This window comes from Myxine glutinosa, chromosome 7, assembly GCF_964187855.1.
Source record: "Myxine glutinosa chromosome 7, kmMyxGlut1.1, whole genome shotgun sequence".
NCBI lineage: Eukaryota > Metazoa > Chordata > Myxini > Myxiniformes > Myxinidae > Myxine > Myxine glutinosa.
The window spans coordinates 23,081,957-23,109,707 of record NC_136267.1 but is presented as its reverse complement, the minus strand read 5'-3'; the positions used below and the strand labels follow the sequence as shown (position 1 = coordinate 23,109,707).

General features: G+C 40.3%; 1 protein-coding gene across 4 annotated transcripts in view; it reads right to left on the bottom strand.

Moving 5' to 3' along the window:
* LOC137431060 (LIM and SH3 domain protein 1) overlaps nucleotides 1–27,751 on the bottom strand; it is a 116,184-nt gene that overhangs the window by 44,274 nt on the left and 44,159 nt on the right. For all 4 annotated transcript variants that reach the window (XM_068121950.2, XM_068121951.2, XM_078781369.1 and 1 more), the window contains exon 2: nucleotides 13,361–13,455. In XM_068121950.2, the coding sequence (XP_067978051.2) occupies nucleotides 13,361–13,455 (95 nt within the window). The remainder of the gene's footprint in view (nucleotides 1–13,360; nucleotides 13,456–27,751) is intronic.

The window sequence follows — 27,751 nt, the reverse complement described above, 5'->3', positions numbered from 1 at the left end:
ATGATGACTAACAAAACAAAAAAAATTCCATCGTATGTTCTTTGGTTTTTGAAATAAACATGACTGCTCACCCATTAATTGACATTAGTTTACACATGCATCCAGAATATATTGTTACGTTTGTGGGGGTAGGTAATGAAATACCTTAGTCCAGATAGGATTGTATAGGGAAGTGTGCTCCGAATGTCGTGAAGAGAAACCTTCCTGTAATTAATTCAGGCCCGGATGTCCATGTAAGCGTTATATGTCTCCATGCGAGGGGTGGAGCTATGCTAATTAGTTAGGGTATAAGGGTAAATTTCCTGTGTGTAAATGCCTCTGTCGTTTTTCCCTTTGTTCTTATGACACTTACACCACCAGCCATGCGATCAGCGCCTAAATTAAATAACGAGATCGCCGACCGGATCCGGACACTACCACCGACACCACCCAGCTCAAATCTTCTTGATGGGTGGCAAGAGTGACCGTGAGGCCACGCCCCAAAGATCAGATAAAAAATGGAGGAGCGATGCGATGGTGCGGCACAATTGGTGAGAGCGTAACGTCATCGTCGAAGATTCCAGCACCAGGAACAAAAAGGTAAAGCGCCGCCATTTTCTCTCTCTTGGTCCTGGTGGGCGCAGGCGGACGCATTTCCCTCTCTCTGTGCTGGGTTTCATCTTCATTCACATTCTCTCTTGGTCCGGGCTCTGGGCTTGATCACGAGCGGTCGCACTTCCCTGTCTCTCTCTGTCCCGGCGTTCATGGCAGGCGGTTGCATTTTGCGCACTCTCTCTCTCTCCCTCTCTCTCTGTCCCGGGGTTCGTCGTGAGCAGTCGCACATTCGCTCTCTCCCTTGTGCTGGGTTCATGACAGGCAGTCACATTTTCACTCTCCCTGTTCCGGGCTGCAGGGAAGGCGGACACATCCTTCTCTCTCTCATGGTGTTGGCTCGTGGCGGCTGCACTTCATGTTGTGCGCGCCTGGGGAGTTTGGGATGGTTGGAGCTCGGTGCAGCCGAGCGAGAAGGACCGAGGGAGGAGCTCTGGCCTGTTCGCTTCACGTCGGCGCTTGGGGTGAATTCGACTTCGCGCCACCGCGTGTCTTCCTGCACAGGGACGCAGAACCGGTGACGCCACCAAAACCATCGTTGAGACCGGAGCTGAGTACCAGGAAACCACTACACTACATTTTACTTTCGTTTATTTCCCCCTTGTGTTGTATACGAGTCCGTTTGGAGGCGCCTCAATATAGGAATTTTAGTTTAATGTACATTCATTTTTGTTATCCTGGCATTATTTTCATTGAACCCATTATTTGTTACATTTTCAATTCCTTGTCTTGTATGTTTATTCGTTTGTGGGTTCGCGGAATAAACCCCTGCCGCGTCCGCCCGTACAGGTAAGGATCTCGCTGCCCTCCACTACCCCCCGTGCATGCAAAATGTACCGCCATAGTTTGGGTATACGCCTCGGAGGTAAAACTCGGTCGGCCATCCGTCACCCTGAGGTCTTCACTACAGGGTAGACACACGACAATATTATTGACTAGTCAAAAGCTCTTCAGAAATGATGAGTTGGAACAGTTTATTTGACGTTGAAGCCTCATGAGTGTGCCAAAATCTGAAGCCTCGGCCTATAGTGTCAGTTGTGCTTATATCTTCTTTATTTATTGTACCACCTATGGACATAAATGAACACTCGTTTCACTCTGCGTGCATTGCACATCATGTGCAGAAAATTTCACCTCCCTGCACCTTGTGTATATTGTTTTGTTTTTTTTATGTTTCTGTAAACCACCATTGAGGCTCATTTTGCAAGCCACCGTCTGCAATTCCAATGGAAGAGACATAATTACTCTTTTATGGAAAATGTTTTTCGAGTTTGTTTTATCCTCAAAAATAGACCATAGTGAACACACATTTGGGTAAAAAGATTAGCCTTTAGAACCCACCCTTATGAAGGGGGGACAGACATCTGTACAAACACACAAACTGACATTTTGTTTTCTATGGTTGATAAAATTCGACCTCTCAACTAAAGTCAAGCAGTTTAATGATCTGACATGCAACAGGTTAGCATAAAATCTTATTTTTAACCAAACATAAAAATAAAAAAACCTCCCATGCTCTTCCCAACAAAATAATTGATGGCATTTTATGCATTCCATATCAGTAAACATTGGTGCACACATGGGATCTGAAAAAATCATTTTACTCCAAATTATGTCCACTCATAAGTTATGGGCCTCGTGATCAGCCCCCTTATAGAATTGTAAATTTCTTCCTTAATCCACAGGGCACTTCCTCAACAGCATAGAATAGCTGCATCTCAGTAATGATGCAACAATTCAATTCAACTCAATTTCAATTTATTGTTCACATTAAAAACAAAAAAACAACAATTACATGTCCAAAAAAATTAAAGCTCCATAGAATTACTAAATTTAACCAAGTAAAACTGAACTTAAAATACTTTTAAAATGCATGAAACATCAAAAATAAATAAACCTATAGAGCGCAAACCACATCTCAAACAAGAAAGAGCAATCAGAGATTGCAAACCCTCACCAGGATGTATTTTCAGTGTTTTTTAAGGCATTTGTGTTAAAACAAATATGGCAGCCGAACCACGTGACCTATGACGTCATCATTAATTTTTTCTCCACCAATTTATGCCTACATGACGCTCAATAAATTTCATCTTCATCGGATGAAGTTTTGTACTTGTCGAATTATGACGTCATAATGGCGGCACCTATGACATCATCATTAACATGTTTTATTCCCCATGGAGAGTTCTTTACAATGAGCCATGTCTCAATTTTTTTCTATTCAGCACTTTCGGAGATATAGAGGTGCAACGGTTTTCGGTTTTTTCCAAGATGGCGGCGAACCACGTGACCTATGACGTCATCATCTTTTTTTTCTCCACCAGTTTATGCCGACATGACGCTCAACAAATTTCATCTTGATCGGATGAAATTTTGTACTTGTCGAATTATGATCATATCGTACCTATGACATCATCATTAACACATTTTATTCCCCATCGAGAGTTCTTTACAATGAGCAATGTCTCAATTTTTTCTATTCAGCACTTTCGGAGATATAGAGGTGCAAAAATTTTCGGTTTTTCCAAGATGGCGGCCGAATCACGTAACCTATGACGTCATAATTATCATTATAAAATTATACAGGTGGAGTTGCACCTATGGTGAAAATTTCCTGTCGATCGGACCAACGGTTGCAGAGAAAATCATATTTATTCTGTGCGGACAAACAAACAGACAGACAGACAGACAAACGGACTCAAATGCAATACCCTCTCCTCAGGCGAGGGTAACTATAATATATGACAAACAAAAACACCAAACATACACATGAAATAAAAGTTCACAAACACAGACGATAAAAATATTTCAATAAAAAGAGTATACATTACACACACTAAAACTCAACTTAATTAAATGAAACACCGATACCACGTGATATGAGGGAGCCCCCCATAACTCCCCCAGGCTCCCAAGGCATGTAAAACCCATGGATTGTCTGATTCATTAAAAACAGACAGAATCTGGGACAAAGAAATTTAAATAACAAGTTCTTCTAATTCCGAGGCTTCTCAGTCTTTTCCCTGACCTCATTCATTTATCGTGATTATTCAGGGGATGGTTCTAATCCTGTGCATTATTATGTCGTTAACGTTAGTTACAACACAACTGAAATATTTGTCTGTTAAATCAACTTTTATTCCCAGATGTTGCTTCGGAAAAGCCTTCGGCCTTCCTACGGAAGTGCATTCGTTATTGACCCTTTGGAGTCCCTTACAGTGATCTGCCCATGTCAGTTTGTTATATATGATAGTACCAAGATACTTGTATGATTAGACAATGTCACTGTCATAATTAGCAATGGTAATCCGAATAACCTGTTGCTGTGTATTCTTGATTCTAAAATCAAACATCGGGGCAATACCTCCGGCGCTCACCTGGTAGAATAAACAGTATACTGCATGACCAAAGGTATTTTAAACCAATTTCAATACTTGCTAGAAGACAGGGCAGCATGTAGAATCATACTATCCTCACCACATACAAGGCTTTCATCCGCAGCTCTATGGAATACTGTTCTCCCCTATGGGCTGGTGCTCCTGCCTCACACCTGGCTCGGCTTCACGCTGTTGAATCCAAAGCTTTCAAAATCATTGGAATCTCCCGCGATGAAGCTATCTCTGAGGGCCTTTCACTCACTCACCGCAGGCAGGTAGGTGGTCTTTCTGTCTTCTACCGACTCCTCTCCGGCCTTGCTCCCCCAGCTCTCTCTGTGCTCTGTCCCCCAAATATTCCTACAGGTCGCACAAGATCTGCCAGCAACCCTCTGATGGTTAAACTGCCGAAATCTCGGCTCTCTGCTCACCTTCACTCTTTCATTCCTCTTTTCTCCCGCCTGTGGAACAAACTCCCACACTCCCTTCAATCCCTCTCCTCCCTCCAGGTCTTTAAAACAGCTGTTCACCACCATCTCTTATCTTCCCCCATCCATAACCTTGATCTTTTCTACCCCCACTAATTCACCCCAGATCCACCTTGTTTGAAATTCCAACTTATTTCCTGGAAATCCTGGCAGTGTCCATATGTTTATACCTCTCCCACCCCCCCCCCCCCTTCACATGCCTCCCCCCCTTCACATGCCTCCCCCCCAAAGCCCTCTCCCTCCCACAGATCTCTCGATGTCTCCATGTCTCTCGGTCCCTGCTCTCAAATGTTGTGTTTGTGTCCTTCCCCCTCTCTCCCCATCTTGTCTACCGCTCCCGATGTTATTTGTTTTATGTGTCTGTTTGTCTTTCTGTGTGATTAATGTTCGCTCTTTCACGAGCCTCGATCTTGTATACAAAAAAAAAAAAAAAAAAAAAAAAAAAAAAATACTAACATAATCATAAGACTTTAAATAAACAAACAAAACAATACCTATTTTGGGGAGCAACCCCTACCACCCCCTCCCACCCCGTGCACCTCCTCAGACCCCAATTTTTCCAATGCCTTGAACAAACATTGGTACATCACGGATGATGAAGGTTGTGGTGAAGTTTCATCAAAATTGTGTGTAGGTTCTGAGAAAAAAGCAAATACCTATTTTGGGGGGCAACCCCTACCCCTGCCGTAGATCCCCAAAGGGCCAGATTTTTTTTTAATTCCGTGAACAAACTTCGGTACATCACGGGTGATGATGAAGGTTGTGGTAAAGTTTCATCGAAATAGGGTGTGTAGTTTCAGAGGAAAAAGCCAATTCCTATTTTGGGGGTGAAACCTGGATCCCGCTTGACCCCCGGTAAATCCCCTTGGACCCCGACTTTTTTTTAATGCCGTGAACAAACTTTAGTCACAAACAAATATCATCTGTGTGCCAAATTTGGTCGCAATCCCATCAGCGGTTTCGGAGAAGTTTTAAAATGTTTATGGACTGACGGACTGTCGGACGGACAACGCGCCATCGCATAAGCTCCCCTGAACTTCATTCCAGGTGAACTAAAAAGAGGTTCCTTGCTTTTGCAAGAATTTAGTTGCAAGCAATGATCATGACATCATGAAACAAAATTTGAAAATCCTCTCTGTAGTCTGTTTCACCGTCCTTAAGATACCCAACAATCACTGTCATCAGCATTTTTCAGTAGTATGACATTATCCAGTGTTGAAATACAATCAGCAGACCAAATATGTTATTTAATATGAGTCATGCATGTTTTAATAATTTATTAAATTAAATCATAGTGCAGTGATCTGTTGCGTCCTGATGCATTCTGTGTTCTACCTCTTACATGAGCCTCGACTATGTATGCAAAAAAGTACAAGACACACTTTTTTAACCAGAGTTTAAAAGTAAAAGTAAAAACTTTTCTTTTGAAGGAAAAGCAAAAATAATTTGATCTTTACAGACCAGAAAAAGAGCAATCAGAGATTGCAAACCCTCGCCAGGATGTATTTTCAGTGCTTTTAAGGCTTTTGTGTTAAAACAAATATGGCGGCCGAACCACGTGACCGATGACGTCATCATTATTTTTTTTCTCCACTAATTTATTCTGACATTATGCTCAAGAAATTTCATCTGGATCGGATGACGTTTTGTACTTGTCAAATTATGACGTCGTAATGGAGGCACCTATGATATCATCATTCACAGATGTTATTCCACATGCAGAGTTCTTTACAATGAGCCATGGCTCAATTTTCTTATATTCAGCGTTTGAGATATAGAGGTGCAAAGTTTTTCGGTTTTTCAAAGATGGCGGCCGAACCACGTGACCTATGACGTCATAATTATCATTTAAAAAATTATACAGGTGGAGTTGCACGTATGGTGAAATTTTCCTGTCAATCGGACCAATGGTTGCAGAGAAAATCATATTTATTCTGTGCGGACAAACAGACAAACAGACAGACAAACAAACAGACAGACAAACAAACGGACTCAAATGCAATAGCCTCTCCTCTGGCGAGGGCAATAAACAGCAATTGCTATTTTTCTTATGTTAATTTAAAATGATTAATTGGCAATTATAGAAAGAAAGAGCCATTAAAATATACAGTCTTGGCCTAACCAAAAGGTTCAACAAGAGAAACGAATGCATCAGACAGAAAACAAAATTACAAGGAAATACAAGGAATTTTAATGCAGGAGGAGGCCATTAGGCCCATCAAGCCTGTACAATCAACATTTCACATCTTACATTACATCCCCCGTACCAACTACTTCCAGATAACATTCCAACTCAATTTTAAAACTAGCCACTGACTCTACTGCCATGACCCTGGCAGGGAGACCATTCCATGCATGGAGACCATTCCATGCAGGGAGACCATTCCATGACCATGGAGACCATTCCATGCAGGGAGACCATTCCATGACCATGGAGACCATTCCATGCAGGGAGACCATTCCATGGATACCATTCCATGAGACCATTCCATGCATGGAGACCATTCCATGACCATGGAGACCATTCCATGACCATGGAGACCATTCCATGCATGGAGACCATTCCATGACCATGGAGACCATTCCATGACCATGGAGACCATTCCATGACCATGGAGACCATTCCATGCATGGAGACCATTCCATGACCATGGAGACCATTCCATGACCATGGAGACCATTCCATGAGACCATTCCATGCATGGAGACCATTCCATGACCATGGAGACCATTCCATGACCATGGAGACCATTCCATGAGACCATTCCATGAGACCATTCCATGCATGGAGACCATTCCATGAGACCATTCCATGCATTAACTACTCCCTGAGTGAAAGACCCCTGTCTTACTGCCATCCTAAAACTCTCCTCTTCTTCACCCTTAAACTGCATGACCCCATCTCCTATCAGTATCGTTCTGTTGAAAAAGATATTCTGCACTTATTTTGTCTAAATCTAATGTCTAAATCGTTCATTATCTAAAACGACTCTATCAGATACCCTCGTCATCACCTCCTTTCTAATGTAAAAGGTCCCGTCTTTTTCAGCCGCTCCTCATAGCTTAGTCTAGCCCGGCCCGGGATCAATCAATGCAGTTGCTCTATGCTTTAGTGTTTACCCTCTCCATGGCAACAATGTCCTTCCTCAGATGTGGTGGCCAAAGATTTACACAATATTCCAGCTGAGGCCTCACTAAGTTCCTGTACAAAGTTACCACTGCATCTTTTGATTTATAATTTAGCCCCTGCTATTGCAACCTAAAACCTTATTATCTTTACCTGTAGCTACCTGACACTGTGGTGTCTGCTTACCCCATATATACATTACCACCTCCAGATCCTTATCCTGTGTGACACGATCCAGACTGCCCCATGCGTTATATAATCCCTATTTTCATTATTATTACCCATCCTAACTACCTATATATTTACCTCCGCCACCAAAGGTGAATGGAGGTTATGTTTTCACCCCTGTCTGTCTGTTTGTCTCTTTGTTTGTTTGTCTGTCTGTGAACAAGATATCTCAAGAAGTTGTGGACGGATTCGGACAATTTGGCAGAGATGTAGCGTTTGTCACAAGGACGAAAATTATTCGGTTTTGGTGAAGATCCGGATTCGGATCCGGCTACTAGAATTTTTAAGTGAATCTTCACCATTGGGAGATGGGGCCAAAAACGATACATAGCAGGATATCTCAAAAAGGTGATGACAGACTTGGGCGAAACTTGGTGGACAGGTTGGGTGTCTGACAAGGACTAATCAATTTGATTTTGGTGAAGATCTGAATATGGATTCGGATATGAGAATTATTAAATTTTTTAAGTGATTCTTCACCATTGAGAGATTGCGCCAAAAACGATACATAGCAGGATATCTCAAAAGGTTATTAATGGATTTAGACGAAACTTGTTGGACAAGTTGTGTATGTGACAAGGAAGAATCGATTTGATTTTGGTGAAGATCTGAATATGGATTCAGATACGAGAGTTATTTAATTTTTAAGTGATTCTTCACCATTGAGAGATTGGGTGAAAAGCGATACATAGCAGGATATCTCAAAAAGTTATTAATGGATGTAGACGAAACTTGTTGGACAAGTTGTGTATGTGACAAGGAAGAATCGATTTGATTTTGGTGAAGATCTGAATATGGATTCGGATATGAGAATTGTTTAAGCTTTTAAGTGATTCTTCACCATTGAGAGATTGTGCCAAAAACGATACATAGCAGGATATCTCAAAAGGTTATTAATGGATTTAGACGAAACTTGTTGGACAAGTTGTGTATGTGACAAGGAAGAATCGATTTGATTTTGGTGAAGATCTGAATATGGATTCGGATATGAGAATTATTTAATTTTTTAAGTGATTCTTCACCATTGAGAGATAGCGCCAAAAACGATACATAGCAGGATATCTCAAAAAGTTATTAATGGATTTAGACGAAACTCGTTGGACAAGTTGTGTATGTGACAAGGAAGAATCGATTTGATATTGGTGAAGATCTGAATTTGGATTTGGATACGAGAATTATTTAATTTTTTAAGTGATTCTTCACAATTGAGAGATAGCGCCAAAAACGATACATAGCAGGATATCTCAAAAAGTTATTAATGGATTTAGACGAAACTCGTTGGACAAGTTGTGTATGTGACAAGGAAGAATCGATTTGATTTTGGTGAAAATCTGAATATGGATTCGGATATGAGAATTATTTAAGTTTTTAAGTGATTCTTCACCATTGAGAGATTGCGCCAAAAACGATACATAGCAGGATATCTCAAAAAGTTATTAATGGATTTAGACGAAACTCGTGGGACAAGTTGTGTATGTGACAAGGAAGAATCGATTTGATTTTGGTGAAGATGTGAATATGGATTCGGATATGAGAATTGTTTAATTTTTTAAGTGATTCTTCACCATTGAGAGATAGCGCCAAAAACTATACATAGCAGGATATCTCAAAAAGTTATTAATGGATTTAGACGAAACTCGTTGGACAAGTTGTGTATGTGACAAGGAAGAATCGATTTGATTTTGGTGAAGATGTGAATATGGATTCGGATATGAGAATTGTTTAAGCTTTTAAGTGATTCTTCACCATTGAGAGATAGCGCCAAAAACGATACATAGCAGGATATCTCAAAAAGTTATTAATGGATTTAGACGAAACTTGTTGGACAAGTTGTGTATGTGACAAGGAAGAATCAATTTGATTTTGGTGAAGATCTGAATTTGGATTTGGATACGAGAATTATTTAATTTTTTAAGTGATTCTTCACCATTGAGAGATAGCGCCAAAAACGATACATAGCAGGATATCTCAAAAAGTTATTAATGGATTTAGACGAAACTCGTTGGACAAGTTGTGTATGTGACAAGGAAGAATCGATTTGATTTTGGTGAAAATCTGAATATGGATTCGGATATGAGAATTATTTAATTTTTTAAGTGATTCTTCACCATTGAGAGATAGCGCCAAAAACGATACATAGCAGGATATCTCAAAAAGTTATTAATGGATTTAGACGAAACTCGTTGGACAGGTTGTGTATGTGGCAAGGAAGAATCGATTTGATATTGGTGAAGATCTGAATATGGATTCATATACGAGAGTTATTTAATTTTTTAAGTGATTCTTCACCATTGAGAGATTGCGCCAAAAACGATACATAGCAGGATATCTCAAAAAGTTATTAATGGATTTAGACGAAACTCGTTGGACAAGTTGTGTATGTGACAAGGAAGAATCAATTTGATTTTGGTGAAGATCTGAATATGGATTCAGATACGAGAATTATTTAATTTTTAAGTGATTCTTCACCATTGAGAGATCGGGTGAAAAGCAATATATAACATGATGTTTAAAAAGTTATGGATGAGTTATGACTAAACTTGGTGGACGAGTTGCTTAGGCGACAAGAACAAGCCGATTCGATTTTGGTTCAGGTCCGAATCCAGATCCGGCCTATCAGTGGATACAAAACATAAACTGTTCAGCCTGGCGGAGGTTTGTGCTCTACCGAGAGCAGTCTAGTTTTTTTTATATTAAACTGCATCTGCCAATCTTTTGCCCAGTCCATTAAAGTATCCAGATTCTCCTGAATCTGATCATCCTTCTCTTTGCTGTCGACCTTACCTCCAGCTTCATGTCATGTGCAAGTTTGGAAAGCCACATCTTAACCCCAATGCACAAACAATTGATATAAATTATGGAATAATAACACTCCGATAACTGATCCCTATGGTATTCGACTATTTACATCCTCCTCGTCAGATATCCTCCAGTTCACACTCACTATTTGCTTTCTATCACTAAGCCAGTTTACAACCCAGTTAGCTACACTTCCAGCCACTCCACAAGCCTCCACCTTGTATTTGGTACCTTAACCAAATGTTATTGAAATTCAAGATAAACTTCATCCACCACACTTCACTCATCCACTCTGTCAGAAACTTCCTCAAAGAACTCCATATTTTTTGTTAAACATGATCCCCCTTTAGTAAATCCATGCTACCTTTTAGTAGATCACAATCATTCTAATAGTTCCCCGTCCATTCCTTAATGAATGATTCCAACACCTTCCCTACACCTGAAATGGAACTAACAGGTCTTTATGGAACTTACCCAATTAATCTCTGAAACCCTTCTGAAATAACGGTTACTCTCCAATCCTCCGGTACCTGTCCTGCCTAAAAGGAGCTGTTAAAGGTATCTGTTAACACCTCACTTTTCTGCTTTGCCACCTCTCACAATACTCTTGGATGCATATTAGATGCCCACAGCGTTATCACCCCTTAGTTTTCCAAGCTGATTTGTTTTTACTTCCTGTACTTTTACTTGGATTTCCTCAAGAATACCTTGCTCACCTCTGAGATAGATAGGCCTACTCTGAGCTATTTGAGGTTCACGTTCCCCCGACTGTATGTACTTGTGTAAACATAGGAAAATAAAAACTATTTAATAAGACTGTCATCTTATCATCATTGTCCACCAGGTACACTGATTTAACATAACAGTTGTTGTTGAAGACCCGAAAACCTTAAGCCAGCACATTAACCGTTAAATCAACACTGGGGTAACATAACAGTAAAAGACATGTCCTGGCATTAGATACACTATATTACGGAAAGTATTTGGACACCCGAACATCGAAAATCTCATTCCAAAATCATGGGCATTAACATGGAACATCGAACCCCTTTGCTGCTATAACAGCCTCCACTCTTCTGGGAAGGCTTTCCACTAGATGTTGGAACATTGCTGCGGGGTTTTGGTTCCATTCAGTCACCAGAGCATTTGTGAGGTCGGGCAGTGATGTTGGGCGATTAGGCCTGGCTCACAGTCGGCGTTCCAATTTATCCCAAAGGTGTTCGATGGGTTTGAGGTCAGGGCTCTGTGCAGGCCAGTCAAGTTCTTCCACATCGATCTCGACAAACCATTTCTGTATGGACCTCGCTTTGTGCACGGGGGCATTGTCATACTGAAACAGGAAAGGGCCTTCTTCAAACTGTTGCTGCAGCAAAGTTGGAAGCACACAATCATCTAGAATGTTATTATATGCTGTAGCATTAAGATTTCCCTTCACTGGAACTAAGGGGCCCGAACCATGAAAAACAGCCCCAGACCATTATTCCTCCTCCACCAAACTTTACAGTTGGCACTATGCATTCGGGCAGGTAGCGTTCTCCTGGCATCAGCCAAACCCAGATTCGTCCGTCGGACTGCCGGATGGTGAAGCGTGATTCATCACTTCAGAGAACGCGTTTCCACTGCTCCAGAGTCCAATGGCAGCGAGCTTTACACCACTCCAGCCGACGCTTGGCATTGCTCATGGTGATCTTAGGCTTGTGTGCGGCTGCTCGGCCATGGAAACTCATTTCATGAAGCTCCCAGCAAACAGTTGTGCTGACGTTTCTTCCAAAGGACGTTTCTTCCTCGACGTTTCCATTTCACAATAACAGCACTGCTTACAGCACTTCACAATAACAGCAATTACAGCACAATAGCAGCATTTCACAATAACAGTTGACCAGGGCAGCTCTAGCAGGGCAGAAATTTGATGAACTGAATTGTTGGAAAGGTGACATCCTTTGACGGTGCCACGTTGAAAGTCACTGAGCTCTTCAGTACTGCCCATTCTATTGCCAATCTTTGTCTATAGAGATTGCATGGCTGTGTGCTTGATTATACATACCTGTCAGCAATAGGTGTGGCTGAAACAGCCGAATCCATTAATTAGACAGGAAGTCTGCATACTTTTGGTCATATAGTGTATATGTAAAGCAATAAATGAACAGGTGCAGCATGAAAATAGGTGTTCTTGGTCGCCTCATGTTACCCACCAGATAATACTTAAATAATACAGCATTGGTCTTTCGTCAGAGAGGAAGAGCTCTTTTGTTTGCTCTTTTGCTCTGATGAAGGGCTCATACTCAAAATGTCAGCCGCGTCTCACTTCCTACAGCAGCTTTCAGTTAAATAGTACGTGCTGATTTTTTTGTAAAAATGGAATGTGCTGCTTCCTTGCTTGTCGATCAGCATTTAAAAAGCACAGACAAACAACCACAGGTTAGCAACCCTAACACAGGCCTGATAGGCCTAATGCCCTCCTATGTTGAAGATCCTTGTAAGGGAACTCTTATGTATTGGCAACTCACGGAACCGACACTGTAGCCTTCACAAAGACAAGTATTCCATTGAATATCGATTGGGGAAAAGTAGGTTATCACGAACGGTATTTTTTAATGTAGACAATAACTATGCAGCATTATTTTCACAATCACAAATTTTATTGCTTCCATCAAACACAACACAAAATTTCTGTGAGATGCAGTTAAACAAATAATATGTTGAGTGCACATTGGAAAAACAAGTTTCCGTGTATGCGTGCAAGCCACACTCACGCGCTGCAATACGGCTTCTTGCTGTATCCCTTGTAATTTTTCATGTTCAAAGTCATCTTGCAGACCTCGCAGTGAAAACAAGCCTTGTGCCATGTCTGCAGGTAGCACAATGAAAAAAATGCATGTATCTTATAGACATACTAACAGGAGTACCGAGCGTTTCCGGGTGGGGGGTGAAGGCAGGAGAGGGAGCGGTGAGGAAGGGAGTGGAGGGAGTGGAAAGGGGTTCATCACTTTTTCGTTGAATATAAGCTGGTGAATGTGCTATTCATCACGTTTCTGAGTTAAGTGTGATGCCAATCAGGAAGAAGAAGAAGCCTTACTACTACAACTTTGTACACTTCCGGAATTGTTTGATTTATTTGTGTTCAAATGTCTGGTGATTGTTTTGTGTTTATCTATGCGAATGTGTACTTGTATATAACTGTCATTAATTTTTTTTTTTAAGGCTTAGGCACTATCGAGCGAATTTTTTTCTTTTTTTTTAATTCCAAAAAACCCGAACTTTTTTTATTTCAGAATTTTGTTTTTTGCCTAAAACACTCCCAGGCACTCACTGATGAACCTCTGAAAGTTTGACAAATATCCGTTCAGCCATCTCTGAGAAAAATGGCCACACACACACAGACAGACAGACAGACAGACAGACAGACATCTCTCTTATATAGTGGATAACATTATATCTTGCTTTCCTGATTTTTCTCCATTAATTTTTTTAAATAATTCTGCTGGTCAATACCCCATGCACGCAAAGCAGAAACCGGAGTTAATCAATTGGTTCACTTCTGTCCATCCGTCCACAAACATCACTTTATGATGGAGGAAAAACTTAATTTAAATTGAATGTTATATTCTGAACATGAATCGGAAAATGAACCTGGAGCTTAACAATACTTTGGCTCTGAATTTGTCCCGATCGAGCATGCGTGGAGAGGAGCGAGATATATTTTTTACTCTATCTGCCAGAGTGACAGTCAAACAAAATTTAAAATGATTCCAAACAGGAAACTCAAACGACAGGGACAAATAACTAATGGGATGCATTAGATAAGGTGATGTAATAGCCACTGACTGCATCAACGGTGGAAAACTTCAGAAATTAATTTTTTTATATGACCTTTAAAATCTTTATTTTATTTCAATTTTATTATATACTTCATCACTGTAGAACAGAAATCGGCCTCTTAATGCTTCCAGAAAACTCCAATTTTGCAGTACTTTGACCTGTTAAATAAAGTGGTGTATAAGACTGCAGCAATGGTGATACACTTCTGGAATTTTTTTTATACAACCTTTAAAACCATTATTTTATTTCAATTGCTCTCTTGTTTGGCCTATAGTTAGTTGAAGGAAATTAAACAATTATAAACGAGAAAGAGCAATCAGAGATTGCAGACCCTCACCAGGATGTGTTTTCAGTGGTTTTTGAGGCTTTTGCGTCAAAGCAAATATGGCGACCGAACCACGTGACCGATGACGTCAACATTATTATTTTTTTCTCCACCAATTTATCCCTAGATAATGTTCAAAAAAAATAATCTTGATCGGATGAAGTTTTGTACTTGTAGAATTATGATGTCATAATGGACACATTATGTTTAATATAACATCATCATTGTTAATCATCATTATGTAACATCATCATGTAACATCATCATTAACATACTTTATTCCACATGGAGAGTTCTTTACAATGAGCCATGTCTCAATTTTTTCTATGCAGCACTTTCGGAGATATAGTGCAAAAATTTTCGATTTTTCCAAAATGGCGCCCATACCACGTGACCTATGACCTCATAATTATCATTAAAAAATTATATAGGTGGAGGTGCACCTATGGTGAAAAAGTCCTGTCAATCCGACCAACTGTTGCAGAGAAAATCGTATTTATTCTGTGCGGACAAACACACCAGACAGACAGACAAACAGACTCAAATGCAATACCCTCTCCTCAGGCGAGGGTAACTAACAAAGCACGTGAAAATTCAAAGCCCGTCTGCGTCCATTTGTATTCAAATGTCATTCTTCTTCTTCTTCTTCTTCCGCATGATCAAAATAATGAAAACAGTTTATAAAAGAATAAAAAATGAAAATTGATGATTTTATGCAGACTTGAACTTTGAACTTTAGATCTAAACAAATAATCAGCTTCTACCTTTTGATTAGTGAACCAATTCAATGACCCAATATGCAAATTCTTTACATTTCAGATCAATCAGATTAAAATTGACGATGTTAGCTGATGCTGACCTTTGACCTTTGACCTTTTGCCACATTATTAATTTGCCTTCTCCATATTCTGATAATAAACCTTTGTTGAAAATTTGAGCACAAAACTCAAATGGTAAATTTAAATTTCAGGTCAATTGGATGAAAATTGATGATTTTAGGTGATGCTGACCTTCGACCTTTGACCTTTTTACCACATTATTAATTTGCCTTCCCCATATTGTAATAAAGCTTTTTTGAAAATTTGATGACAAAACTCAAATGGTAAATTGAAATTTCAGGTCAATTGGATGAAAATCGATGATTTTATGTGGTGCTGACCTTTGACCTTTTTACCACATTATTAATTTTCCATTTCTGTATTATCATAATAAAGGTTTGGTGAAAATTTTATGACAATAGGTCAAATGGTAAAACAGTTATGGCCCGGACACACACACACACACACACACACACACACACACACACACACACACACACACACACACACACACACACAATGGGCTAATCTAATCTTGTCACTGCTGCCATAAAATTAATTAATCTATATAACATGATGGAGAAAATAAGTAGAGAAAGAAATTAGCATTCAATTTTTTTTCTGGGAGGTCGGTGGTACGATTCTGATCCTGGCCGAGTCATATCAAAGACATTTAAAATGGTAAATGGTACATGCTCCGCTACGTCCTCGCTTGACACCCAGCATTTAGAGGATAGAGCATGGACAAGCCCCATTGGTTGAGTGGCGGTGGATTGGGTCTCCCTAATATGCTTCGTTGTCTGCAGATAGAAAAGCGACACAAGAAAGTGTCCCCGGCATCCAGAGACCACTGGGAAGCTACGTCACTTACCCCCCAAAGTCACTGTCTGTGTTTGTCTGAAGTCCAGTCCAGTTGTCTAACTGTATGCCTACAACAGCTCCTCTATGATTCTCTGAACCTGTTAAAAAAAAGTGATATTAAAAACGTTGCAAGAATTTTAATCATCAAACTTCATGATTCTATACTACTTCTAGGTTCATAAATATTCCACAGGAAAATCCATTCGACTTTATCGGCTGGTGTTGATGGTGGAGGCCCGTGTTCTTGACCAGGTGTCCGACTGCTCAAGACAAGTCGCAAACGTTTCCGTGAATGAGACCCGATCCTGCAGAGGTTGCGAGGTGCGGCTGGTATTGCGGGGTATGAAAATTTCCCCAGAGCAGCGATGGGAATCAAACCCACCCAGTGAGGTTGATGCAACAAGGCCTGAAAGACTTCACCCCCCCCCCCCCCCCCCCCATCAAGTTGCTCACCATGTAAAGTGGTTTGTGAAATTTTTTTAAAAATAGGTTCGTTAAAAAATAACGAAATGAAAATGCTCACACATCAGCAGATCCACATATTTGCCCTTCGTGGTTTGCTCTTCGAATATAACTATTTGTTTGAATAATTTGCTGAAATTTGAATAAATAATTTATTTTATTTTTTTTGAAATTTGAAATTTGAAAAAAAAATTGAAAATTTTGAAATAAATGAAAAAAAAAAATTTGGGGGAATAAATTAATAAATAACTATTTGCTCCGTGGTGCGAACCTGCACAGGACTGGATTTCCTTTCAACTTGTTTGTCGCAGAAATGAACAAGGAGTGGCAGTTACCGGTGAATTGTGAACCTGTGCCTCAGCAACGAGATAGTCCACACATTACAATGCAGGAACACTGGAATATCTCCCATTTTACTGGCTGGAGAGCGAAGCTCGTTTGGAAACTACAAAGATGAATGTTTCACCACGTTCACAACATCAAGATGTAATTCAAACATATATGGGTGCCTATTCCATGCTACGTTGCTCGAATTTAGGGAAGTCGTACAAGCTACACAGTGACGCTGAGTGATACATTTTACATTCCTGTCAAAGGAGGTGGGGGTGCACCTGCATACTGCGGATGAAATGCCCCCTGTAGATTCAAGTGGGAATATATAATTTTTTCATGTTATTGGCGACAACTTTCCTACTCTTCACGAAGACCATGGGATCCTTGAGATCCACGAACTGATGCCGGCAGGTGGGTTGTCACCTTTAATATCCATCCGAGGGGCGGCGCACACACCGATGCCTTGGCTCAGCACCGGAAACACCGGGATGGCAGTTTATGGCTGGATCAAGATTCAAACTCAGGTTAGACAGCTCAGGGGCCTCCGCTATCCTAACAGGCAGTCAACTTGCCTGCAGAAATCTTACTTTGTTCCTACCTGTGAAAGCAGATTGTTTTGCAAAATTTAAAGAAGGAAGGTGTGAAGCCACCTTATTTGCCACCCACCTGGAACGTCAACATAATGTGCCATCACATAACTCAGCACAGCTTAATACCTAACCCAGTTCATCTATAAAAGGCAGGTCATTGTGTAATGTTGCAATAACTAGAATCTAGATGAACAACTACCATATAAAACAAAATGTCAGTTTGTGTGTTTGTACAGATGTCTGTCCCCGTTCATACGGGCAGGTTTTAAAGACCAATCTTTCAACACGAATGTGTGTTCACTACGGTCTATTTTTGAGGATTAAACAAACTCGCAAAACATTTTTCATAAGAGAGTAATTATGTCTCTCTTATTGGGAATTGTAGACGGTGGCTTGCAAACTGAACCTCAAAGGCGGTGTACGGAAGAGTTTTTTTTTTTTTAAATAACAATAAATACAAGGCGCAGGGAGGTGAAATTCGCTGCACGTGATGTGTAATGTGCGCATAATAAAACGAGTGTTCATTTACATCCGTATGAAGTCTAATAAAGAAGATATAAGCAAACTTGACACTAGGCCGAGGCTTCAGAATTTGGCAAGCTCACGAGACTGTACCGTCGAATAAACTGTTCCAACCCGTCATTTTTTACGGGCTTTTATACTAGTCAGAGTATATTGGTCAAAGCAAGCTCAGGACAGAGGCCTATATTTCTTTTCTTTTAAGGAATCTAATATTTTATAAATAAACGTTCAGTACCTACTGTATTTCATTATACTAGAACACCCGCAGACTCCGGGAGGGGCAGGAACGGTCATTCCTCTTTGGGGTATATAGATTACAGTCGATCTATGGACAGGTCTCAATAACATTGGGTGTGTGTTCATTTGCCAAGTTTCTTGTGAAGAGATCGCCAAGTGGTTTAGGCATTTGGGCAAGCACTCCATTCAAAACTGTTAAGGAATGGCTGGCTTGGCAAGCTCTAACTACCTGCTTGGTAAAGGTGCACAACCTGAGCTTCTCCCTTTCGGTTTCATATGAAACAGCAGGAGCGAGTTTCAAAAGTTCGCTACGAAAAACGCCACGGTAGCGGCAGCAAGAGCCATGTTATTAACCCAACATTTGTGGGTTATATAGAGTACAGTAGATCTACGCTAAGTTCTGCAAGTAAACCTTACTTCACGGATGTCGGGATTCCTCCAAATTTCTTCATTTAGTGTTATAAAGAGCATTAGCGACTGTTTAAAAAGCTAAGCATACGTGTTTGTGGTTTATAATATTTTTACTTCCTGTAGAAGCCGTTGCTCCCACAGAAATGCCATTATAACTATAAGCTATTTACACACGTTATCACTGCAGGAAAAACGCCTTGGGGAAGTGAGATAAGTAACGATTGGATAAGTAACGACAGCATGTTTTGGCGTCAAAAATTCATCAGACAGACAGACACAAATGGCGTCTTTTAGTATGATGGATACATTATCTTCAAGAAGATTTACACATCAACCTGTTAAACCTAACAATAGAACTACAAAAAGGGCATTGTATTCAGCCTCTGAAAGGTTGGTTCAGGAGACGGACTGGTCTTTAAAATTCAGACGTTAGCCATCAGAGCCTTTTTTGAATTTAAATTGTTCCTGGCTGCTCCCTGAACTGTTTTGTGTACCACAATGTTTGTCAGGATGCATGCAGCAATAGCTGGTGTGGCACTTGCTTCTTCGTACACATTATAGTAATGTGGCCTGATCTTGACACACACACACACACACACACACACACACACACACACACATATATATATATATACCGTATATATATATATATATATATATATATATATTATAGTGCCTAAAGAAAGTCGACACCCCCTTTCAATATTTTCACCTTTTGTTGCCATATAACATGGAATTTACACATTGTAGCCCACATCTTCCAAGTGAAAAACAAATTCTACAAATTTCAGAAAATTAAATTAGATTACAAAACTAGAATATGTTGTTTGGTAAGTGTCCACCCCCCTTATAATAGCAATTGTAAATTAACTCAGGTGAAACCATTCACCTTCAAAATCACACACCAAGTTAATTGGCCTCCACCTGTGTTAAATTGCAGTGATTCTGATTATTTCAGAATAAAATCAGCTGTTCCTGTAGGTTTCTCTCCTGTGTAGTGCATTTCACAGCAAAGACTCAACCACTAGCACCAAAAAGCTTTCCAAAGACCTCCGGAATAATGTTGTGAAAAGGCACAGATCAGGGGATGGGTATAAAAAATACTTCAAAGGCCTTGAATATCCCTTGGAGCACAGTCAAAACAATCGTTAAGAGATGGAAGGTGTATGGTACCACCAAGACCCTGTCTAGATCAGGCCGTCCCTCCAAACTGGATAACCAAGCAAGGAGACTAATCCGAGAAGCCACCAAGAGGTCAATGACAACTTTGAAAGAGCTACAGGCCTTTATGGCAAAGACTGTTCATTGTTTGCATGTGACAACAATATCCTAAGCACTCCACATGATATGGTGGCAAGAAGAAAACCCCACCTTGAGTCCTGTTTGAGGTATGCAAAAAACAACTCCAGAGATTCTGAAGCCATGTGGCAAAATGTTTTGTGGTCTGACGAAACCAAAATGGAACGTTTTGGCCTAAATGAAAATTGTTACGTTTGTCGCAAACCCAACACAGCACATCACCCAAACAACACCATCCCTACTGTGAAGCATGGTGGTGGCAGCATCATGCTATGGGGTTGTTTCTCATCAGCAATGACTTGGGCACTTGTCGGGATGGAATGGAAAATGGATGGAACAAAATGCAGAAAAATAATAGAGGAAAAGTGCTGCCCTTTGACACTTATCCAACCAGATATTCTAGTTTTATATTTTTAATTAATTTCTGAAATTTGTAGAATTTGTTTTTCACTTGGAAGTTGTGGGTTACGGTGTGTAAATAAAGATGGGAAATGTCTGATTTAATGCAACTTAATTCCAGGCTATAAGGCAATAAAAGGTGAAAAATTTTAAAGTGTGTGTTGCCACAATGTTGGAAGCACACAATCGTATAGAATGTATGCTGTAGCATTAAGATTTCCCTTCACTGGAACTAAGGGGCCTAGCCCAAACCATGAAAAACAGCCCCAGACCATTATTCCTCCTCCACCAAACTTTACAGTTGGCACTATGCATTTGGGTAGGTAGCGTTCTCGTAGCATCCACAAAACCCAGATTTGTCCGTCAGACTGCCAGATGGTGAGGCGTGATTCACCACTCCAGAAAACGCGTTTCCACTGCTCCAGAGTCCAATGGCAGCGAGCTTCATACCACTCCAGCCGACGCTTGGCATTGCGCATGGTGATCTTTGGCTTGTGTGCGGCTGCTCGGCCATGGAAAATCATTTCATGAAGCTCCCAACAAACAGTTGTTGTGCTGACGTTGCTTCCAGAGGCAATTTGGCAGTTTGGTGAGTGTTGCAACCGAGGACAGACGATTTTTACGCGTGTCAGCACTCGGCGGTCCCATTCTGTGAACTTATGTGGCCTACCTCATCGGAGCTGAGCTGTTGTTGCTCCTAGACGTTTCCAATTCACAATAACAGCACTTATGGTTGACCGGGGCAGCTCTATCAGGGCAGAAATTTGACAAACTGACTTGTTGGAAAGATGGCATCCAATGACTGTGCCACGTTGAAAGTCACTGAGCTCTTCAGTACGGCCCAAACTACTGTCAATGTTTGTCTATGGGGAGTGCATGGCTGTGTGCTTGATTATATATACCTGTCAGCAATGGGTGTGGCTGAAACAGCCGAATCAACTAATTAGAAGGGGTGTCTGCATACTTTTGGCTATGTAGTGTACTTTTTCCGTGGGGAATTTGGATGGTGCAACTCTAGAGATTGTCACTTTGTCTCTGGTTTAATGTGATGAATCCAGATCCATCATTCGTGACAATATGCCATAAACGCCTCCTCCTCTGCCTCAAAGTGTCCAAGCAACTCCGAGCAATTGTCCTTTCATTGGGTGTCAGTTGTTGAGGAACACTCATTTTGCACAAACCTTGGACTATGCCAAACTGTAGATTATTCTACTCCCACTGGCTGCCCAAATTTCCAAATCCTTCGCCATTTGTCTGCAAGTAGTGTGTCAATCCGGCTGAATCATCTCGACAATGCGTCGGATGATGCAGAAACAACTTTCCATTTCGCAAATAAAATTGGCTTTTGCATATTCCATGCACAGGCCACATGAAGTGAGCCTTGGCAAGAGAATAGTTCACAACTTCATCGATGGAAAGTTTAGTGTAAATATTGCCATGACTGTGTTCAATTTAAAATTGCTGCTTCCAACTTTCATCTCCGGGTGTACCACTTAAAGAGGTGAACAAGGTCACATATTGTGAAATGATAATGAAGTACTGTACTGTAAGTGCACTTACTGCACAAACAAAATAAAATGTAGTAAAATATGAAAGTGCGTGAAGGGGTAGAAAAACAGATGTTATTAAGGGCCGGTCGTATACCGACGATTAGTAATATTAATTAATGCATGTCATTCATTTGAGCTTGGAAATGATTTTTTAAACTGCCATATTTTTCAAGGACTCACCTTCATACCTACCTCCTTCCTCTATCTGCCAATATTCAGTGTATGTCTGCAATGTAGATTGACGTTTGGTTTAGTTACAAGTATTTTGGTCGGTTGCGCTTGTTATTCTGTCTGTCTGTCACCGGCCTACAGGTCACAATTCTAAACTGATCGTCACGAAACTTCATAAAGTGGTAGAGGTCGTCACAATTGAGAAGCCTATTGATTTTGAGGTCAAAGGTCATCTGGAGGTCTAATTTCTAAAATTGCCATTTTTAATCCGATTGACTTGAAAATTGAACAGCATTTGTACATTGAGTCAATAAATTGGAAAACCAACTATTTTTGAGGTCAACAGGTCAAAGGTCAACTCAAGGTCATCTTCCAAAATCATCAATTTTCATCTGAAAAACCGTAAATTTTCATCCGATTGACTTGAAAATAGAACAACATTTGCATATCGAGTCACTAAATAGGGAAACCAACTATTTTTGAGGTCAAAAGATCAAAGGTCAACTCAAGTTCAAACTTCCAAAATCATCAATTTTCATCTGAAAAATTATCAATTTTCATCTGCTTGAATTGAAAATTGAACAGCATTTGCACATTGAGTCACAGAATATGGAAACCAACTATTTTTGAGGTCAAATGGTCAACTCCAGGTCAAACTTCCAAAATCATCAATTTTCATCTGAAAAGTCATCAATTTTCATCCTGTTGGATTGAAAATTGAACAGCATTTGCACATTGAGTCACAAAATATGGAAACCAACTATTTTTGAGGTCAAATGGTCAACTCCAGGTCAAACTTCCAAAATCATCAATTTTCATCTGAAAAGTCATCAATTTTCATCCTGTTGGATTGAAAATTGAACAGCATTTGCACATTGAGTCACAAAATATGGAAACCAACTATTTTTGAGGTCAAATGGTCAACTCCAGGTCAAACTTCCAAAATCATCAATTTTCATCTGAAAAGTCATCAATTTTCATCCTGTTGGATTGAAAATTGAACAGCATTTGCACATTGTGTCAATAAATAGGGGGACCAACTATTGAAGTCAAAAGGTCAAAGGTCAACTTAAGGTGAAACTTCTAAAATCATCAATTTTCATTTGAAAAATCGTCACTTTTCATCCTATTAACCCGAGCTTTGATCTATATCGTCAATTTTAACCTGGATGAAATTGACAATTCGATGGATCAATGGCATCCTTTTTGGGGGGTGGGGTGGGGGTAGGGGTGGATTTTGCAAGTGGCGTGATCTGCATGATGTCTTCTTGTTATTCTGTCTGTTTGTCTGCTTGTCACTCGCCTACAGGTCACAATTCTAAATCGATCATCATGAAATTTCACCAAGATGTAGAGATCGTCACAATTGAGAAGCCTATTGATTTTGAGGTTACAGGCCATTGGTTTGAGGTTTGAGGCCATTGGAGGTCAAATTTCTAAATCGCCATTTTTTCATCCAATTGACTTGAAAACTGAAAAACTTTTGCATATTGGGTCAATAAATTGGGAAACCAACTATTTTTGAGGTCAAAAGGTCAAAGGTCAACTCAAGGTCAAACTTACAAAATCATCAATTTTCATCTGATTGACTTGAAAATTAAACAGCAATTGCATAGTGCCTCACTGAATTGGGAAACCAACTATTTTAAGGTCAAAAGGTCAAAGGTCAACTCAATGTGAAACTTCTAATATCATCAATTTTCATTTGAAAAAATCATCAATTTTAATCCGATTGACCCGGGCTTTGATTAAGATCGTCAATTTTAATCTTAATGAATTTGACAATTTGATGCATCCACGGCAACCTTTTTTGGAGGGAGGGGTGGATTTTGTAAGTATCGTGCCCTGTGATATTGTCTTCTTGTTTATTGATTGCTTTACATAATTGCCGATGCAAACATTTTTGCCTATCAGTATGCTTAGGAGCAGAAGATGGGGTTTTGCAATTACGTGTGTGTGTGTGTGTGTGTGTGTGTGTGTGTGTGTGTGTGTGTGTGTGTATGTGTGTGTGTGTATGTCCGTCCAGGCCACAACCTTTTTACTATTCATCAAATTTTCAAAAAAAACCTTTGTTATGATAATATAGAGAAAATTTATAAATAATTGGGTTAAAATGTGAAAGGGAAAAGTCACAGTAACTATAAATAGGCCTTATCATAACATTTTTACTATTTGAGGTTTTGTCATCAAATCTTCAACAAACCTTTATTATGGGAATATGGAGAACACTAATTAATAAAATGTATAATTTTTTTTGTAATAGCGGTTGTTTTTGTCAAGTTTAGTTCTAGCACAAAGCGTACAGACGCGGATGGGTTTTGCATCATCTTCAGATTAAAATTGATGATTTTGGAAGTTTGACCTGGAGTTGACCTTTTGACCTCAAAAATAGTTGGTTTCCTATTTGGTGACTCTATGTGCAAATGCTGTTCAATTTTCAATTCAAGCAGATGAAAATTGATAATTTTCCAGATGAAAATTGATGATTTTAGAAGTTAGAACTTGAGTTGACCTTTGACCTTTTGACCTCAAAAATAGTTGGTTTCCCTATTTAGTGATGATGCTTTCTAGTCGAGATGGTTGTGTTCAAAAAGTAATGTTGCCTCATCTAATCAGGTCATGAAACCAAACTGTTGCATCTTGGGACTAGCTGTGTAGTTAATGTGTCGGGGATTTCATACGTTTGGCTCTGTTGCACCAGATGAAGACAAATGCACCAAATTAATTTCTTAATGAAATCATCACCTTCAATGAAACAAACCCAATGCAAATTCTCTTTTGACATGTCTCCATCTGTTTTTGGCGAACCTCTTTTTTTGCATTTTTCAGGAATGGAGGCGTTTGGAAATGTTTCTGCCTTGTGATCAAAGACCATCTCCTCCCACGACCTTTTCAATGACGTCATATTAACAGGGAACAGTTATTACATTAATCGTGGGATATTCTGCTTGCACGTTCTGTTTGCCATTGCACAACAACCCCCAAGGAGTGCAACATTTGTCAACTGCTGTGATGGATTAAATGAACGCCAAGAACACAGTAGGAGTTGTCTAACAAATCCAGCAGGATAATCTGAACATAAACACCACCACCCATTTTTATTGTGTGACCTACATAGAGGAGCGTGTACATATATTGCATATAGAACAAACGACTGATTAAGTGATTTTAATAGATGTTACAAAAACTACACCAAAGCAATCTTTATTGTGAACAATCATGAGGGCTTTCCATATCAAACTCTTTAAATCCTTTCTGACAGATATGAATGCGTGTCAGCATGTGAAAAGGGAATAAAATAGGCCAAAACAGATAAGAAGAATAAAATAGGTCATGGCGACCTGATTAGCACAATAGTTCAAATGTCAGATTCAGCCATAAATTGGTCGGCATGACCGAGTTTGCAAGGGGGCGGCCAGCTCTAACCTCATTTATTTCCTTTGGGGAGGAAATGATGGCGCAAATGGGAAACCTACAGGTTGATGGGGGCGGGACTTTCCTCGGCTTGCTGGTGGAGAGGGTGGGCAGGTGGCTCCTACGCTGGCCTAGCAATTTGGTACTCGATGCGTCCTCTTAAATGCCAATTTCCCCCATTCTGTCCTTACCAGTGACAGGCGAGTGGCTGCCATTGTATGGTGCTCAGCAGATCATCTCACCTTATCCCTGCGCATAATGAAAACATCTTTTTCAATTCACTTTTAATCTTGCTACAGTGGTCCAAATGACCAATTTACCCTCTGCTTAGCATGTTGTTCCTATCCTATGAATTTGGGCATGGCCATCATTTACTCTCCCTAACTCGGAACCCCAGCACAGTTAGCTGGCTGAGCAGGATAGTCCCAACTAAGGCCTCCTTGCATGCCTCCATCTTGTTAGGGCACATAAGACCTCTCTGTGCTCCCTAATTGTGAGACCCTCCCGGGGTCCCGTTGTGGGGCTCTCTCTGACACCCACCATGCTCTCATGGAACCAACACGCTGCAGGCCCTCTCTTTTAGGCGTCTGAGTCCTCAATGCTAACTAATTTGCTCTCTTGGCATTCTTGATGGCTCTCAGCCGCCCACGAGACCCCAAGGCTATAAGCTGCCTTCAATAATTGCTCTTCTTCCAACTCTCGGGCCACACTCCCGACCCACAAACTACCCATTCGCACACCCACTATGAATTCCACTACCAATTTGCCATGCCCAATGACCAGTAGCCTTCCAACTTCCATTCCCCAAATCCTCTAACCCCCTATTTAATCTTTCATCTACTCTAACTGGAGGCTCGTCCAATAGGAGGCATTGCCCTCATATATTTCTTCACACCACTCACTCCCCACAGCATGCACTCCGATAATTTGGCCAACCATTCACATTGTTCCACTCATTGCACATCAGCACATTCTCCCTCTCATGTCCCACTCATCCCAAGTCCGACTGAGCAAGAAATGCAAGAAGGAGAAAGTCACACCCTAATCCTACAGGGTGAATTTACAAAAGGCATTTAGCGAGCATTTGAGGATGCACCACTTCAGTTACCGGAAACCCTTACTACAGTACATAATTATGCACTGTACACAATTGGGAGATGCACTGAACACAATTTGGAGATGCACTGTACTCAATTTGGAGATGCATTGTACAATACTTGGAGATGCACTGTACTCAGTTTGGAGATGCATTGTACACAATTTGGAGATGCATTGTACACTATTAGAGATGCATTGGACACTATTAGAGATGCATTGGACACAATTTGGTGATGCACTGTACACAATTTGGAGATGCATTGTACACTATTAGAGATGCATTGGACACAATTTGGTGATGCATTGTACACAATTTGGAGATGCATTGTACACTATTAGAGATGCATTGGACACTACTTGGAGATGCACTGAACACAATTTTGAGATGCATTGTACAATACTTGAAGATGCACCGTACACAAATTGGTGATGCTCCGTACACAATTTGGTGATGCACTGTACACCATTTGATGATGCACTGTACTCAGTTTGGAGATGCATTGTACACTACTTGGAGATGCATTGTCCACAATTTGTCGATGCATTGTACACAATTTGGTGATGCACTGTACACAATTTGTTGCTGCATTGTACACAATTTGGTGATGCATTGTACACAATTTGGCGATGCACTGTACACAATTTGCGGATGCACTGTACACAATTTGATGATGCACTGTACACAATTTGGCGATGCACTGTACACAATTTGAAGATGCATTGTACACAATTTGGAGATGCACTGTACACAATTTGTTGAGGCACTGCGCACAATACGGAGATGCACTGTACACAATTGGGAGATGCACTGCACACATTTTGGAGGCGCACTGTA